Source organism: Crinia signifera, chromosome 8 (genome assembly GCF_055691185.1).
Source record: "Crinia signifera chromosome 8, ASM5569118v1, whole genome shotgun sequence".
NCBI lineage: Eukaryota > Metazoa > Chordata > Amphibia > Anura > Myobatrachidae > Crinia > Crinia signifera.
This window is the reverse complement of record NC_139224.1, coordinates 152027977-152042749: the sequence shown is the minus strand read 5'-3', so window position 1 is coordinate 152042749 and position 14773 is coordinate 152027977. Positions and strand designations below refer to the sequence as shown.

Sequence of the window (14773 nt, the reverse complement as noted above, 5' to 3'; positions counted from 1 at the left end):
GGTTTTTCACTTTTTTTCGAGCCGACATGTGCCGACAGGTGGTATTTCATGCCCTACCATCCACTAGGGCATGGTGGGAGAATAAAATAATGATGGCAGCGAGCCATGCAAGGGGGGACGGTGCACTTTTTTAGTGTCCATGTCAACTGTGTCGACATTCAGGACAAAAAAGTTGCCGACTTTATAATTCTCCTCTCTGGGATAAGCCCAGGCAGCCGCTCAGGGGGTAAGGCTAAGCCCCGCCCCCTTGATGACAAACTGTCGAATTCACGGATCTCCGTGGAGGGGGCGTGGCTAAAATGACGCAATTGTCTCATTTTAGCTCCGCCCCCTCCTCTGAGACCCGAGGATCTAATGCCGCGATCCGGGGCGCAGGGGGGGGGGGGGGGGTCCCTTTCCGGGAGAGCCGGAAACCCTGACCTAATGACCCTGTCGACCTAGTGACCCTGTGAATCTAACCCCATGTCTAACCAAGTGCCCAAGTTGCTTTAAACATGAGAAATGCTAATCGAGCAAGACGGGGCAGCGCTGCTGTGGGTGTCCACAGTTAAGTCCCTTTCCTCCTGCGCAGAAGTAGAGAAAGTGCAGGAGGAGAGAAGCATGGCCATCAAACGGCTCCTCCCACTGTCCTGATTGCCCTTCAAAAATGTGGTTAACTTTTTAAGTGCTAGCTCCCCAGCCCCGACCTTAACCCCAGATAAGATGATCCAGAAATAAAATGTCATCATATTCTAACTGACCATGCAAATATGAGATTTACGTTCTGATATGTCCATGAGATCTGCAAGATGTTGGAGAAACATTCCAAACACAAATGTTGATTATTAGAAAAATTTAAGAAATATAAGGAACATCCATAATATCAAATATGCCAAATGGCCTGAGCTACAGTACCTAACTCACTTGGTTAGGCCACTGAGCTAGTCAACAAGATTCTACTCAGTAATTATCATATCTCCTGGTTACCGACATCCCTAGATTTATCACCAGACAAAAGTAATGTAGAATATAGCAATAATCCAGCTGCAGGGATGCACAGACTGAATTCTGGTATTTTCCAGAGTTTTGAAGTATAATGAGAAAAAGAGGATGGTCCCCAACACCTGATAATAAATAGATAATGTACTATCCAACATCCCATCCATTTCTCTGGTCCCCAGGTATAAGTTTGTATAAGAGCCAGGAAGACCAGGAGCAGTTGTCAGGTACAGGGTTGCAGATTGATTCCTATCCTGTAACCACAGTGGTAGATAGGGAAGAGATTACAGATAATAATTAGACCCATTGCTTTCTGTTGGCTTCTAGGAATATCGCAATGATTTCATCAAGGAGTGGAAGAAACTTGGTCTGGACGCTCTGCTTTGTCCTATGCTGAGCCCAGCCTTCAACATTGGTCATCCGGGAAAACTTTTTGGTAAAATTGGGGCCTGTTTCTGTATTCTTTTTTTTTTTTTTTTTTTCCTGAATGTTAGGGAGGTTGATACCTCCAAGAGACAGGGGTTGTTGTAGCTTGAATAGCGCAATTCTCGGGCGTTTGTCTGCCCATATAAATTTTGTGAGAGCTCTATTGATTTGCATGATATCATGCTTATTTATAAGATATGGCAGCATCTGGGCCGGGTACAGGAGGCGAGGAAACGAGACCATTCTATATAGCTGACACCGTCCCAGATATGAGAGGGGCAGGTGTTGCCACTTAGCAAAATCCGCCTTTAATTGAGAGATGTGATGTGAATAGTTGGTGGAATATATATCAGATGTCTGTCTGGGGAATTTCAAGCCTAAGTATGTCAAGCAGTCCTGCGTCCATCGAAATGGGAACTTATATGCCCACCCCTGCATCGCCTCTGGACACAGCGCCAGGGCCTCTGTTTTGTCAAAATTGACTAGGAATCCGGACACCCTGTGGAAGGCTGACATAGTCTGTTGAAGGCTCAGTATGGCCTCTTTTGGGTTGCTGATATAAAGTAGCAAGTCATCCGCAAATGCTGACACCTTTATTTCCAACCCCCCGATTGGGACCCCCCTCCAGTTCCCGTCTTTCATGAAAACTCTAATCAGTGGGTCTAGGGCCAGGTTAAAAAATAGTGGCGAAAGTGGGCAGCCTTGTCGTGTCCCTCTTGATAGCTTGAAATTTGCAGAATTAAGGCCATTTATCATTATGTGTGCTGTAGGGCCTGAGTATAGCATACGGAATACGTTCATGAATCCCTCCCCAAACTGCTGAGACTGTAGGACTCTTAAAATATGTGGCCAGGAGACCCTATCGAACGCCTTGTCGGCGTCGCAGCTGACTATAATAGTGTCCTTGGATGAGAGTTGGTTCGACTTTTGCATGGCGGCAATTAATAGTCTTGTGTTGTGTACTGAGGTTCGTCCTCTCACGAACCCGTTTTGGGCCGGGTGGAGAATCCTCGATAGTATGGGTTGGAGCCTCTGAGCTAGTAATTTAGTGAAGAGTTTAAGATCTTGATTTAGCAGGGATATGGGTCTATATGATTGCACTTTTAAGGGGTCTTTCCCCGGTTTGGGGAATACTACAATCCTAGCTTCTGTGAATCTGTCCGGTGGGGGGTTACCCGATAGCATGGAATTAAAGAGGGAGGTAATATGGGTTAGTATCTGATCATGGGCCATTTGATAGAACTCAGCCCCCAATCCATCAGGACCTGGGGATTTGCCCTTTGTCAAGGATTTGATTAGGGGTGAAATTTCTAATTCGGTAACAGGGGACATCAAAGATTCCCTTTCCTCTGGGGTAAGTGTAGGTGAGTCGGCTAGTCTAAGGAAGTCTAGTCCCTCTGTGGGGTTGTCTGGTGGAGCTGAGTACAGCTGTTCATAGTAGTCCTGAAAGGTAAGCAGTATTTCCTGTGGGTTGTCTACAAGGGATCCCCTGGGGGACTGTATTTGTAGGATCTGTGATGGGGTTGTATGTGTGCGGATTAAATTGGCCAATAATCTCCCTGCCTTATTGCAGCCTCGATAATATCTGTTTCGTTGTGCGTTGTGTGTGAACTGTGCTCTTTCAGTACAAAGAGCGTCGTAAGCTTGTTTGGCCATTCGATATGAAGTCTGATTCTCTCCGGTGTCGTTTAATAGCAAAGCATTATAGGCTTCCGATAGCCTGGTACTGCATATTTCTATGGCACTTCTCAGCTTTTTGCGTTTCCTGGCCACATATTCTATGATTTGACCCCTGATCACCGGTTTAGCCGCTGCCCAGAACAGGTTAATGTCCTGTTCATGTTCCGTATTATCTCTCTGATACATATTAATTGCATGCTTCAGGTGTGTGTGGAATTTGGAGGAGTTAGCTAAATAGGAGGGGAACCTCCAATTATATGTAGTCGTTATTGGATCTGTGAGGGCCAGTGTGAACCACACTGGGGCGTGATCGGACAGTGTTATGAGATTGATCCCAGCATCAATAACCTTATGATATAATGGTTTAGACAATAGCCAGTAGTCAATTCTAGATGAGGAGTGGTGCGGGTGGGAGTAGAATGAGTATTCTCTAGATACTGGGTATCGGCATCTCCATGGATCGCATAGGTTGAGATTATTGGTTAGTATGCCAGTAGGGGCAGCTTCGTCTCTCATTTCATCCCTCCCCGTTCCCGTGGACCTATCCAGACCCAAGGACTGTACACAGTTAAAATCTCCGCCCATAATCATTTCCCCTTCAGCCCACTGTAATAGTTTGGAATAGATCGATGTATAGAATAGTTTGTGTTGACTGACGGGAGCATATATATTAATCAGCGTGTATAGCAGGCCAAACATTGTGATCTTTATGAAGATAAAGTGACCTTCTGGGTCTGTCCATACATCTTTTATGGTATATGGAAGGTGTTTGCGGAATAATGTAGCCACCCCCCTGCGCTTCGAGGTATAAGATGCTGCCCTGAATTCCCCCAACCAAGTGTCTCTTAAAACATTAACATCCCCTATATTCCAATGGGTCTCTTGAAGGAATACTATATCTGGCTTAAGCCTCTTCAAGTGAGTCATAATCTTCCGCCTTTTGATTGGGGTGTTAAGCCCCTCTACGTTCCACGATATAAACTTTAATGATCGCTGCACTCTAGTGATACTGTCTGTTGTAGTAGTTGTTTCTATCCTATACCTGTCTTAGGTTTAACCAATCTGTAGCTATTTCTATTTTTGGTCCTCCCATCCGTCCCAGCGAGCGGGCTAGAGGACCTGATGATAATTGCACAATGGCCCTCTGTGCCTATGGGATATTGACATTTCTCATACGCAACACAATAAAACATTAAACAAACATTTTTAGATACTTTTTGAAACCTATACTGCGACCAAATGTGTCGCAAATCAAAGTAACGTAACTCTGAACACTGCAATCGTGTGCCCACACATGGTTGTGTCGGGCCTATCGTGTGAAACACATAACTGAACAACATTACACTATGAATTAAAGGCAATTGGAATATAAAGTGAATTATTCTAGTCAGTAACCTGAACATGAGTATCACTTAAAAGGATATGGTGACAGGAGTCCTTTTCCGTCTTGAAGGGTCAGTCCGCATCTGACATGCGGGAAGCAGATTCATCTTTAAGAGAGTCTATGAAGTTTTTTGCTGCCTGCGGAGTGTCCAGAAAGTAGGAACGTCCCTCATGTATTACTCGGAGCCTTGCCGGATAGAGTAGAGCAAATTTACGGCCCATTTCAAATAGCTGCTTGCAAGCCGGTGCAAATTCTCTTCTTTGTGTAGCTACTAGGAAAGAGAAGTCTTGGAACAGCAGCAGTTTAGCTCCTTGGTATTGGAGACCCTTGCATTTCCTGTATGCATCCAAAAGGCGGACCTTGTCTGCATAGTTTAGTATACGCATAATGACCGGTCTTGGTCGGTCTTTATTGGTCTGTCTGTCTGGCCCTATACGGTGGACTCTCTCCACCACTAGGGGGCCCATCTGTGAGGTAAGGCCCAGCTCCCTGGGTAGCCATTCCGCCACCAGCTGCATAAGCTCCGAATTTTTCACCGATTCTGGCAGGCCTATGATGCGTACATTGTTCCTTCTGTTCCTGTTCTCCAGGTCTTCGAGCTTGTCATGAATGGTGGTTACCAACTTCTCCTGTTGGGTTATCACTGCTTTTGATTTCTCTAGCTCGTCCTCCAAGTCGGAGATTCTCTGCTCCGCTTCCGACAGCCTCTGAGTATGTTGCGTCAGTTGGGAGAGAGTAGAATCTATAGACTCCTTTATTGGGGCAAGTTTTTGATCTAAGAGTGTTGCCAGAATGGTTGTGATATCTTGTGTCGACAGTTGTGTCAGAGCCGGATTGTGGTCTGTATCCTGGTCTTCTTCTTGCGCTGACATAGGGGAGTTTGGGGTGGAACTAGGGGCTGTCACCTTCCCTCGTCCCTTACCCTGTTGGCTACTCTTATGAGCTCGTTGTGGCTTGGCCACAAATTTATCCATGATGGTGAGCGTCAGCAAATGCGTATGTGTTGGCAATGCTTGGGTGGTGGGTATTAGGATTCCCCGCGGCTCCTCCGTCCAGCGGCAGTGAGCAATGTGGGTGATCCTTGACGCTGCACTATGTTGGTAGAGCTTTGTAGCGTGTCAGCACTGCTTCAGATCTAGGTTTTAAGTTCTGGGTTCAGAGTTCAGAGTTCTGGGGGTGAGTTGGAGTGGATTGAGTCCAATTGGAATGTTTTGAAATGAGGTGGTGTGAAGTAAAGTTAGGTAGGGTGAAGTAAAGCGAAGTGAAGTGGGGGGGATAGAGAGAGGGAGTATTACAGCTGCTGCCGGTGGTCTTGTGCTGTGATGAGCTGAACTGAATCCAGCCCCTCTGTATGTGGCTCAGCGGGGGGGTTTTGTACAGTCAGCCCTCTAAGTGTTGTTTACAGCGCCTCTCCTCGCGTTTGTCCCTTGCAGCTATGCGCAGGCTTTTGGGCTGGGGCTCAGACTCCGCTTTCTTCCCCGTATTGTGGCTACTACCGGGTCTCGGGCTTTGGGCCTGACTTCTATAGCCTCCCCCTTCTGTTTGCTCACCTCGAGGGGGGGTTGGGGAGGTATCAGGGCATCCCTCTCTTGTCTGTGGCTTGTGGATCGTCTGGCGGCACCCCCGGCGTCCCCGGCCGTCGCCCAACCTGTGGCCGCGGTCCCGGCTCGTGTGTAGGCCGCAGTCCGGCGCTCGTGTCTCGGAGCTCCGGAGCGGCTGCGTCAGGGTTCCCTCTCCTGCCTGCTCTCCTCCCGTGGGGTTGGGGTGGTGTCCGGGCGCTCCCCTCCTGTCCGGGGCGCGCGGCGTGACAGACGGCGTCTCCATCGTCTCCAAACTCGAGGCCGCGGCTCCGGCTTCCGTGTAGGCCGCAACCTCGCGCTCGCACCTCGGAGCTCCGGTGCGGCTGTGGCGGGTGTCGATCTGTTGCCCCGTCACTCCTCTTGCTGGACTGGCCACTGATGCTCTTTTGATGGGGTTTTTTCGGGTGTTAGACGGGGTTTTTCTCAGGTTTTCCCCGGAGCTCTGTGGAATGGCGTCTGTTCAGTCCAGTTGCTGGCCACGCCCCTTCCTGTTTCTGTATTCTTGATGAATTCCATATTAGACTTTAGTGGTTTTGGGAAAGTCAATGGTGGGTATTCTCTTAGTCTATCTGGTCTGTCATTCATTTATATAGAAACGGAGAAGTCTGAACTGGAAAACAGAGCCAGTATATAGCCTCTGTATATTATGTAGCTCGCCAGATTTAGGGTCCCATAAACAGTTAGTTGGGCCTCACTTCATGGTCTTATCTAGATACCTGTATGTGGGGTTTGTGGTGGTGCTAACCTTTCTCAGTGTGTGTGTATGTGTGTATATATATATATGTACATGTATATGACCTACCTCTCTCTAAATAGGTAAGTGACCCATAGATGTTACCCATATTACTCTATTTGGGCTATATTTGTACACTCCTGATTTTAGTGTGTGAGTTTTTATTTAATAGACTGGAATCTAGGATTCCAACTGTCAGAACGTCCCAACAGTTAGAATCCTGGGCCATTTTCGTTCCGTTCGACAGTAACTCAACAGTCGGAGTTCAATGTTCCAACTGTCAAGTGTCAGAAAGTCCAAGGATTAACAAAAACAACAGTGAAATGTTGAAAAACGGGCGTAAATTTGACAATCCGCAGCCATTTCCGACAATATAAATCCAACTTGTTTTTATTTCGGATCTGTTTTGTCGGAAACGGTCTTCAATGTTGTTGGAAACTGCAGCATTGAATGGGCGGGTGTCTCTATTTCCGCCAGTGGAAATAGCGTCTGGGATTGAATGCCCCCCTTGGGCTGTTGTTCCTATCCAGCTGGCTAGTTGCCTGCTCAGTATATTGCACAGAATATAAACCACGATCAACCTATATAAGCCCATCGGGGCTTCTCACCGTAACGTAAGATGTTGTGTCTTATTTTCCAGCTTGTTTCGGTTTCACCATGCTATATAACATACTGAATGTTCCTACTGGGGTTCTCCCTGTGACCACTGTGACTCCTGAGGATGAGGAGGAGTTGAAACATTACAAGGGATACTATAATGATCTCTGGGACAAAGAGTTTATTAAGGTTTGTTCAGCAAAAACATTTAGCTCCTTATTTTACAAAACAATATAGATAGAATGATAGATTTTTGTTATGGCAGCAAGTGGGGTATAAGCATGATCAAGTGTGGTGGAAGTGCATATGGTTGTGAAAAACATATAATAAAGCAAAATATATGTATACTAGGTGATTCATCGCGCCCTACGGGCGCTCTTCACACCATCATAAGGGGCGGCGCCCCCTTAATTTGTGAATGTTTGTATTGTGAGAAATATGGTTAGAATTGTATGAAAGATAAAAGAAAAAAAAAACAAAGGGAATTCTGAGCGCAGATTGTGGGATTATGCACTGCAGCTGTCTCAATTTAAGGGGAATACCAGACCCCTTAAGGTTTAATGTGGACAAGCAAAAAGAAGACAGAGGCAGCGCTGTGCAAAATCACTTTTACTTATTTATTAAAAAGATTTATAATAACACTTTTAAAATAGTTTTGTAACTGTATGTCGACAATTTTTAACAGCCATAAACATTCCTACAGCATAATAAACACGTAAACCCCGTTTAACTGATTAGTAAACATATGATTAATTGCATGCATGCAGATCTTTTGTAAGAGGTTGTTTTCTTCTGTGATCACTCCATTGTAATCAAATGGGTTAGTAGGTTAATGTTAGCTCAGTCCAATCCCACCTATGTGCACATGGTTTTAGAATTTGTATACTTATAGTTTTTCAGCTGCTGGATCGGGGAAGTGGCTTCCAGACCCCGGTGTCACACTCCGACCACTGGTGCTTTCCAGATGATTGTTGTCATATCAAAGGTTCTCCACCGGTCCTGTAGAAATGGCTGCCAAACAAAGTCCCCGCTCTCCTCCAGGAGGTGTTTTTGAGTCCCCCACTGGCGGAGGTCACAACACAGGAAAACAGGAGGCTGGGTAGTGATAGGGGTGTGTGGGCATAAGGGGGACTAAAGAGGAGGGTGGGAGACACAGTGCAGCTTCTGCCAGTGGGTTAGGGTCCAGAGTGGCAGTACAGGAGTACAGGACGGTGGCCCTGAGTCAGTATCTCCTCCTACTGGGTGGGAGTTAGGGTGCATGAGAGCAGGAGGCTGGGCTATGAGGCATGATAGGGGTATGTGGGCAACACAGCGTCAGCGACTCCCCAGTGGTGGAAGTTATGGTTCAGGAGAGCAGGAAGCTGGGTAGTGATAGGGGTGTGTGGGCATACGGGGGACTAAAGAGGGGAGCAGGGGTGCCATGAATTGTGGTAGGGGCGCGGGGGGTGCAGTGAATCGAAGGAGGGGGCAGAATTGCGGGAGGGGGGGCGCAGGTGTCGGTGAATCTCGGGAGGGGGTTAGCAAAGCACAGGAGTGGGGCGTGAATCGCGCAAGGGGGGTTGCGAATTGAGGGAGGGGGGGTCGCGAGGGGTTCTGTGATTTGCGGGTGGGGGGGTCGCGGGGATGGGGGGTGGGTGCCGCGAATCGCGGGAGGGGGGGGCGCTGGGGGTTGCAGCGAATTGCAGGAGGGGGGGTCGCGGGGGGTTGCCGCGAATCGCGGGAGGGGTGGGTCGCGGGGGTCGCCGCAAATCGTGGGAGGGGGGGTTGGCGGCGAATCGTGGGGGGGTCACAGGGTGGGGTGGTGCCATGAATCACGGGAGGGGGTGGTCGCAGGGGGGGGTGCCGTGAATCGCGGGAGGGGGGTCACAGGGGGGTCGCGAATCGTGGGTGGGGCGGCGGGGGGCGCTCACCTGGTGCAGTGTCTTTGCTGGGCAACCTGGGGAGGCAGAGGATGTCTGGCACTGTGGGCTCACTGGGCTGGTTCTCTGTCATGTGAGTCAGTCAGATACCTCCCAACATGACCCTCTCCAGGAGGGACACATTGCTCTGTTTCTGGACTTCCCTCATAATGTATGATTGCCATCACCTGTTTCACACATGTTATTAATTGATTAGAAAGGTGCTTCAACACAGGTGCTGGCAATCATTAATTAAGGGAGAAGTCCAGAAACAGAGCAATGTGTCCCTCCTGTTATACACACACTTACACACTTTGAGTGACAGATGTAGCCAAATATATAAGAGATTCTAGCACCTTGCACCTGTCGCAACCCATACAGTTCCTCTTTTTGGCCTGGGGTGAAGCTATCTGCTCTGGTGCTTCTAGCACACTCTGATCTGTATCTCAGTTCTGAGATACAGACCGGAATGTGCTACAAGAACCAGAGCAGAGAGCAACACCCCAGAAGAGGAACTGCACAGACTGTGACAGGTGCTGGGTGCCAGGATAACACTGTGGGGTTTATTTACTAAGATGGGAGTTCCATTGAAGATGGGATGTTGTCCAAAGCAACCTATCCGAAACTACTACTTATTTATTTAGCACCTTCGAGAAGATACTGTAATAGATAGAATCTGATTGGTTGCCCATAGCGATATCCCATCTCCAATAGAACTTCTATCTTAGTAAATAGATCCCTGTATATTATTAATAAAATAACTAACTGAATTAAAGAACTCCACTTTCACACCACACCTCGGACGGGATAAGGTCATTAGGTTAACTCTATTTAGGTCAACATGCATTGGGTTGACCATTGAAGGTCTACAGGCTTTAAGGGCGACACAAACATGAGGTCGACAATGGCAAGGTCGATAGTCAAAAAGCGGACATGAGATTTTCATGGGTTTTTTCTGAGCCGACATGTGCCGACATGGGTATTTCATGCCCTATCATCCACTACAGCATGGCAGGAGAAAACATTTGTGTGCTGAGGGCAACAAGGCACCATGTTCAAAGCATGGCAAACGCAGCGGTACATGTCGACATCTGGGATTTTTTAAAAACAAACTCAGGTCGACCTTGCCATTGTAGACTTAATGTTTGTGTCAACCTTCCAACCCTGTTGACCTTAGCCATGTCGACCTATTTCAGGTGTCTTCCTAAGGCCAGTCGACCTTTAGTGTTCCGACCCAGCTTTGCGATCTGGTATCGGAAGACCAGGGACAAAAGCACTGAAGTCATGGGTTAGATTCCCACCATGGTTCTAACTGTGTGAAGTTTGTATATTCTCCCCATGCTTGGGTGGGTTTCCTCCGGGTACTCCGGTTTCCTCCTGCAATCCAAAAATATACTGGTAGGTCAGTTGGCTTCCAACAAAAATGAACCCTAGAATATCTGTGTGCATGTACATGTGGTAGGGAACATAGATTGTAAGTTCCACTGGGGCAGGGACTGGACGTAAAGCGCTGCAGGAATATGTGTGCGCTATATAAATAACTGGTAATAAATAATAAATAAATAACTAGTAATTCCTTTCTCAATGCCTTTAGAAGGTTTTAACCTTGAGTTTTCCCAATGGGTGAATGAATACCCCCATCTCAGCTGGGTGTCTGAATTCTCATAGTATGCGCTTAGTAGGTGTATAATATGATGAAAACTCAATAAAAGTTTAAGGTATTTTAATATAAAAATAATACACTTAAATAAGTGTCAAACAGTCAGTTAACAAAAACTACATAGCCTTTCAATACATGTAATAACTGAACTACTTTGCTTTTCAGGGAGCAGAAGGTGGTGTTGGGCTCCCCGTTTCGGTGCAGTGCGTAGCATTACAGTGGCAAGAGGAACAGTGCCTTCGCCTAATGAAGGAGGTGGAGACCGTGAGCCGTGGCCATAAAATCCATCCGTGACCAGAACATGACAAGACTCAGCCATGATACTTAATAGCAACTTATTGAAATAAACCCAAATAAGCAGTGTGGGGGCAGATAATTGGAGAACATTTTATTTATAAACCTGCATCAAACTACGGAAACTCTTTCTCTTTACATAGGGACAGAAGTGAAATAATGCAGTTGCGTCCCTTAGATATTACAGACTATGGAATAGAGAGAGTTAAGAGGCTGTAGATCCCACCAATAATACTTGACCTAAATGCTCTGCTACCAAATAGGTTGTTTGGTAGATCTTGTCTTTACCACAATAAAATAGCAACTGACCATATGACTCATCATGACTATAATGCGTCTATACTACTTTTCAACTCCTCCATCTGCTAACTGGTCAACTGAGGCAAACTGCTAACCATAGCAACCGGCACTCTCCTCCTATGCCAACCATTCACTCCCCTAAATGAGTCAACAACACGGACTAGCCCCTTTTCACTTCAGGGGATACTTTGATTCAACCATTTAATATAGTCAGCCCCCACTCTTCCACCAAACATTCAGGTCAGTTGCCCTTCACCTGCCATCTGGTCAGCCATTTCCTCCTCAAACTAACTGTTTCACTTACCTCCTCTTCCTACCACCAAATGTACCATCTGACTTCTCTCCCTTTCACCAACTGTACTGACTAGCTCCTCTTCCTCCCACCAATTGTACCAACGGGATCTTCTTCCTCAAGGCCAACTGTACTAGCTGGCTCCTAGTCCTCCCACCAGCTGTACCACCCAGCTCCTTTCCATCCCTCCAGCTGTACCAACCAGCTCCTCTTCATCTGACCAACAGTACCTTCCAGCTCCTCCTCTTCTTCTTCAAATTGTACCATACAGCTCCTCTTATTCTCATCAACTGTGCTGTCCAGCTCCTCTTCTTTTCACCAACTGTACCTTCCAGCTCATCATCTTCTCACCATCTGTACCATCTGGTTCTTATTCTTCCCACCAACTGTATCATGTGAATCCTATTCTTTCCACCAACTGTATCATGCGGATCCTATTCTTCCCACCAACTGTATTAGGCAGATCCTATTCTTCCTGCCAACTGTACCACTCAACCCAAGTGAACATAGAAAAGAATATAAAAGGAAACAGAACTTGAACCAATTATTTGCGAGAGAAAATAATGGATCTACACCCAGAACACACAGCAATTTGAAACTAATTCTATTTGAAACTAATCAGTACCCAAATGAAATTGAGATCGTAGTGTGTATAAATGGTGCTATTTGATATAAAATATAATTTCACACTCTTCAACTATTAAATTACCAGTATATTAAATATGTTTGTGTGTATGTTATGATTGCCACCAGATGGTACTAGGTGGCGCTGTTACACTGTTACACTTGCACAATGGTCTTCTGGCCTCCTACTAACTAAACCTTTACCAATAACAGCCGCCTTTCCTTGGTGGATTAGGTCCATCAATTACCGGGATCAGGGCCGGATTAAAAATTGGTCGGAGGAGGTACAGCTTCACACCCCCAATCAAAACAGGCCCACAGAACCTGCTGTGTAGCTGGAGACACTACACACATGCCCCATCCTTATTACACTACACACCTGCCCCATCCCCTGTACATAAAACACGACACAGCTGCCCAGAGGTGTAGCTAGGGTGGCGCCAGCGGAGCTCTTGCTCCGGGACGCCAAAGGTTTGCAGGGTGCCCCCTGCTGTGTCCTGTGTGGCTCCCCCATCCCTGGGGGGAGGGAGAGGGGTAAGGCAGCACCGCTGCGTTGCCCTGGCGGGATGGAGAAGCCGGCACCCCTGCGTTGCCCTGCAGGGAGGGAGAAGCCAGCGCCCCTGCATTGCCCTGGAGGGAGGGAGTGGGGAGAAGCCGGCTCTGCTGCAATACCTCAGCGGGAGGAAGAGAAGGAAAGCAGCACCGCTGAACTCCCAGCCAGAACAGAAGCAGCTACTAACATCACCACATGCTATGTGAGAAAGACATCGACAGTAAGGTGAAGTACAACGGAGGGGGCAGGGCTGCTGCTGATTTCTGGGGAGGAGGAGGTCTGCTACTGAGGGCTGGGGATGGGGTTACTGCTATTGAGGGATTGGGCAACTGGTATGGAGGGCTGGGGAAGGGGGAGTTCTGCCACTGAGGGCTGGGGAGTGGGTGCTGTTGGGGAGGGGTAGCACTGTGACTGTACTGCACTGCCACTGAGGGCCGGGGATGGGGGTACTGCTACTGAGGGCTGGGAAGGGGGGTGCTGACACTAATGGCTGGAGAGGGGTGCTGCCACTAAGGGCTGGGGTGGAGGGATTCCGTGATATGAGCTTGCTCCGGGTGTCCTGCTGCACCTGCCCCCTTTGATATACAGTATGTGAGAGGTGGGAGATTTTAAAAGGAATCTGCTAGTCACACCCCCTGCACAGATCCCACATACCACATCACTTTTCACACCTCTGACATGCTGGTCACATGACACACCCCCTGTGGCTGCAAACAATAGGACCTTTATAAATTTCAGCTCCATGACCATTTGGACCTTAATCTGGCGCTGACCGGGATGCCGTCTGGTCTTTTTTCAGACAAGGCTGCTATTGGAGACTGTGCAAGGTAAGTACGGAACTAGAGTCAGACACCTGATACAAACAGAACTTAGCACACTACTGGGTGTGACTGGCACAGGACTAATGCAGCAGATGGTACACACTAGCCAACAGTACTGGAGATGGGAAACAACCACAATGGTCAAAGTAAGTATAAGTGGTAAAGTCCCTGGTAGCATCTAAATACTATACAGGCAGACAAAAACAGGACCACATAATGCAGGTACTCACAAATGGACTTGCTGGACCAGACTGTAGAGCAGCACCAATACAGGACAGGACCGCAGAGAAACGCCAGTTAAGGACAGGCAAATAGACAGGATCCGCAAGCAGATTAGTCACTAATAGAGACACCAGACACACATCGCTATACACCAGGGTTGCCTACCTGACCCTCTCCATGAGGGAGAACATGCTCTGTTCCTGGACATCCCTGGTAATGTATGATTGCCATCACCTGTGGTGAAACACCTTTCTTATCAATTACCTAGCTCCCCACAGGTGATGGCAATCATACATTACCAGGGAAGACCAGCACCTGTGGTGAGCTAGGTAATAGATAAGAAAGGTGTCACCACAGGTGCTGGCAATCCTACATTACCAGGGAAGTCCAGGAGCAGAGCATTGTGTACCGAAGGCAATGGGTCATGTTGGAGAGTATGCTATACACTGAAGCTCAGCTACAGCGGGTACATACGGGATATAGGTAAATTCAAAGGGTCACACCATACATGCCTACCTGACCCTCTCCATGAGGGAGAACATGCTCTGTTCCTGGACTTCCCTGGTAATGTATGATTGCCAGCACCTGTGGTGACACCTTTCTTATCTATTACCTAGCTCACCACAGGTGATGGCAATCCTACATTACCAGGGGAGGCCAGGAACAGAGCATGTTCTCCCACATGGAGAATGTCAGGTAGGCAAGTATGGGTCACATACAGAAGCTCTATC

The 14773-nt window shown here is 47.6% G+C and overlaps 1 protein-coding gene across 1 annotated transcript in view; it reads left to right on the top strand.

Annotated features, from left to right (window-relative positions):
- LOC146027302 (vitamin D3 hydroxylase-associated protein-like) overlaps window positions 1–12501 on the top strand; it is a 60911-nt gene extending 48410 nt beyond the window's left edge. Inside the window, exons 13-15 of the mRNA XM_083158234.1 lie at window positions 1306–1414; window positions 7422–7567; window positions 11102–12501. Coding sequence (XP_083014360.1) covers window positions 1306–1414; window positions 7422–7567; window positions 11102–11230 — 384 coding nt within the window. The 3' untranslated portion in view covers window positions 11231–12501. The remainder of the gene's footprint in view (window positions 1–1305; window positions 1415–7421; window positions 7568–11101) is intronic.
- The last annotated feature ends 2272 nt before the right edge of the window (window positions 12502–14773 follow it).